General features: G+C 59.9%; 1 protein-coding gene across 1 annotated transcript in view; it reads left to right on the forward strand.

Moving 5' to 3' along the window:
- Positions 1 to 1,480, forward strand: part of ELFN1 (extracellular leucine rich repeat and fibronectin type III domain containing 1) — a 66,271-nt gene extending 64,791 nt beyond the window's left edge. The window contains exon 3 of the mRNA XM_004705882.2: positions 1,255 to 1,480. Coding sequence (XP_004705939.1) covers positions 1,255 to 1,480 — 226 coding nt within the window. The remainder of the gene's footprint in view (positions 1 to 1,254) is intronic.
- Positions 1,481 to 1,750: the final 270 nt, after the last annotated feature.

Genomic DNA, 1,750 nt, shown 5'->3' on the forward strand with positions numbered 1-1,750 from the left:
GAGACAATTAGCTATTCAGGCGGAAAAAATGAAATTGAATTTCTCTCTCACATCATAAATAAAAATCACTTGTAGGAGACAATGTAAGCGATTATCTTTCTGACCTCGTTTTTTTAGGGATGGCTTGCTTAAACAAGACACACAAAGTGTCAACCGCTGAGAGAGACAGAGAACACCGGGAGTTTTTGTTTATCGGAAGAGGGGAAGATGCACCCCACGGAGCAGGAAGAGGTACTTGCCAAGCACCAGCCAGCAAGGGATTCCTATCAGACGCCCCAAAGCCAGTAAGGAGAGACCCACCCAGGAAAACACGGGGCCGCGGGGAGCACTGTGGCGCTTTCAGTGCGGAAGGAACGAACAATGGTGGGAAACAGCGAACGTAAACACAGCGGTCTTGGGGGACGGACAGCCCGGAGGTTCCTCAGAGTCAGGAGGGGGAGATGTCCTCTCACGGCCTTTGGCCACGTTGTCGGAGAAAGCAGCCCAGGCCCTGGAGAAGGCCGTCGTGCTCGGGAGAGGGAGGCCTGGGCGAGGCGGAGGGACTCCAACGTGAGAACGGTGAGGGCGGCAGGACCCGGGCGCTTCCTCTGCTGGGCACGGGCCGGGCGGCGTGGGCGCTCGGCCACCAGCAGAGCCTGAGCGGCAGGAGGGTGCAGCCGTGACAGGAGCCCCAGCGCAGGGCGAGCCAGGAGGGGCAGGTGGACCCCCAGGAGCGGCCTTTGTGCCCAAGGGCTCGTCCATTCAGAAAGCCTGACAAGGCCCGGGCGTGGCGACTGTGTGACCGCGGTGAGCGGAAACGTGTCGGCCTGGCACCCAGGGAAAGCACTTGCCGTCTACTTCCCAGAATTCCGGCCCGGAAACGCCCCAGAGTGCCGTCCCCTGGGGAACCCTGGGCCCCACCCAGAGGCTGGCTCCCCAGCCGCCGGACTGTCTGTCTGTCTGTCCGTGGGCCAAATGGCTGAGCACCGGGCTGCTGAGCAGAAGGCTGGATGGAGCTTCAAACCCATCCAGAGTCCCCTCAGAGGGTGGAGCCTGCGGCACTGCCGAGTGGGTGAGGCATCAGGCTGCCCCTGAAGAACAGCGGTTCAAACCCAGCAGCCGCTCCTCAGGGGAAAGACGAGGCTGTCTGCCTCCATTAGGAGTCACAGCCCCCAGGGGGCCCAGGGCCCTCTGCCGAGTCCTGGCGGGAGGCTGGGAGTCAGCACGGGCCGGCGAGTTTGGCTTCTGCCTCCGCTTTTGCCGGGTCTGGCCCAGCCTGCATCCCGCAGCCTTGAAGGCCGAGGGCGCCAAGCCCTTGTTTGGGTCTCGCCTCACGGAGCTGCAGCGAAGGCCCGCCTTGCCTCGGATGGTGACCACGGGTGGTGACCATGGTAGTGACCACGGGTGTCTGTCCCACAGCCTCACTTTCATCCCGTCACCAAGTCACCAACACGCGGGACACCCACTCTCCCGCCCGCACTGCCGGATCTTCAATATCTGAGAGCTCTCACCGTGGGCTCTGCTCCACCGTCCATCCACAAAGCTTACCAACCTATCAGCGCATCCGCCTAAATATTTAGACACTCTTGCACAATTCATGCACCCAGCCAAAGGGAAGCACTGAGCCACTCCAAGCATATTGATTCCAAACTTCACTTGATCAAGTCTTTTTAAACATTTAATTAAGACGGTAACTCTAGAAGATTGGATTTACTCACGGAACTTCAAATGCCTTAAAGCCAGGTAACCCTCCCCTCCCCCGAGGCCAGTG

The sequence above is a fragment of the Echinops telfairi genome, unplaced genomic scaffold, assembly GCF_000313985.2.
Source record: "Echinops telfairi isolate 266 unplaced genomic scaffold, ASM31398v2 ScPeMD7_5;HRSCAF=22, whole genome shotgun sequence".
Taxonomy (NCBI): Eukaryota; Metazoa; Chordata; class Mammalia; order Afrosoricida; family Tenrecidae; genus Echinops; species Echinops telfairi.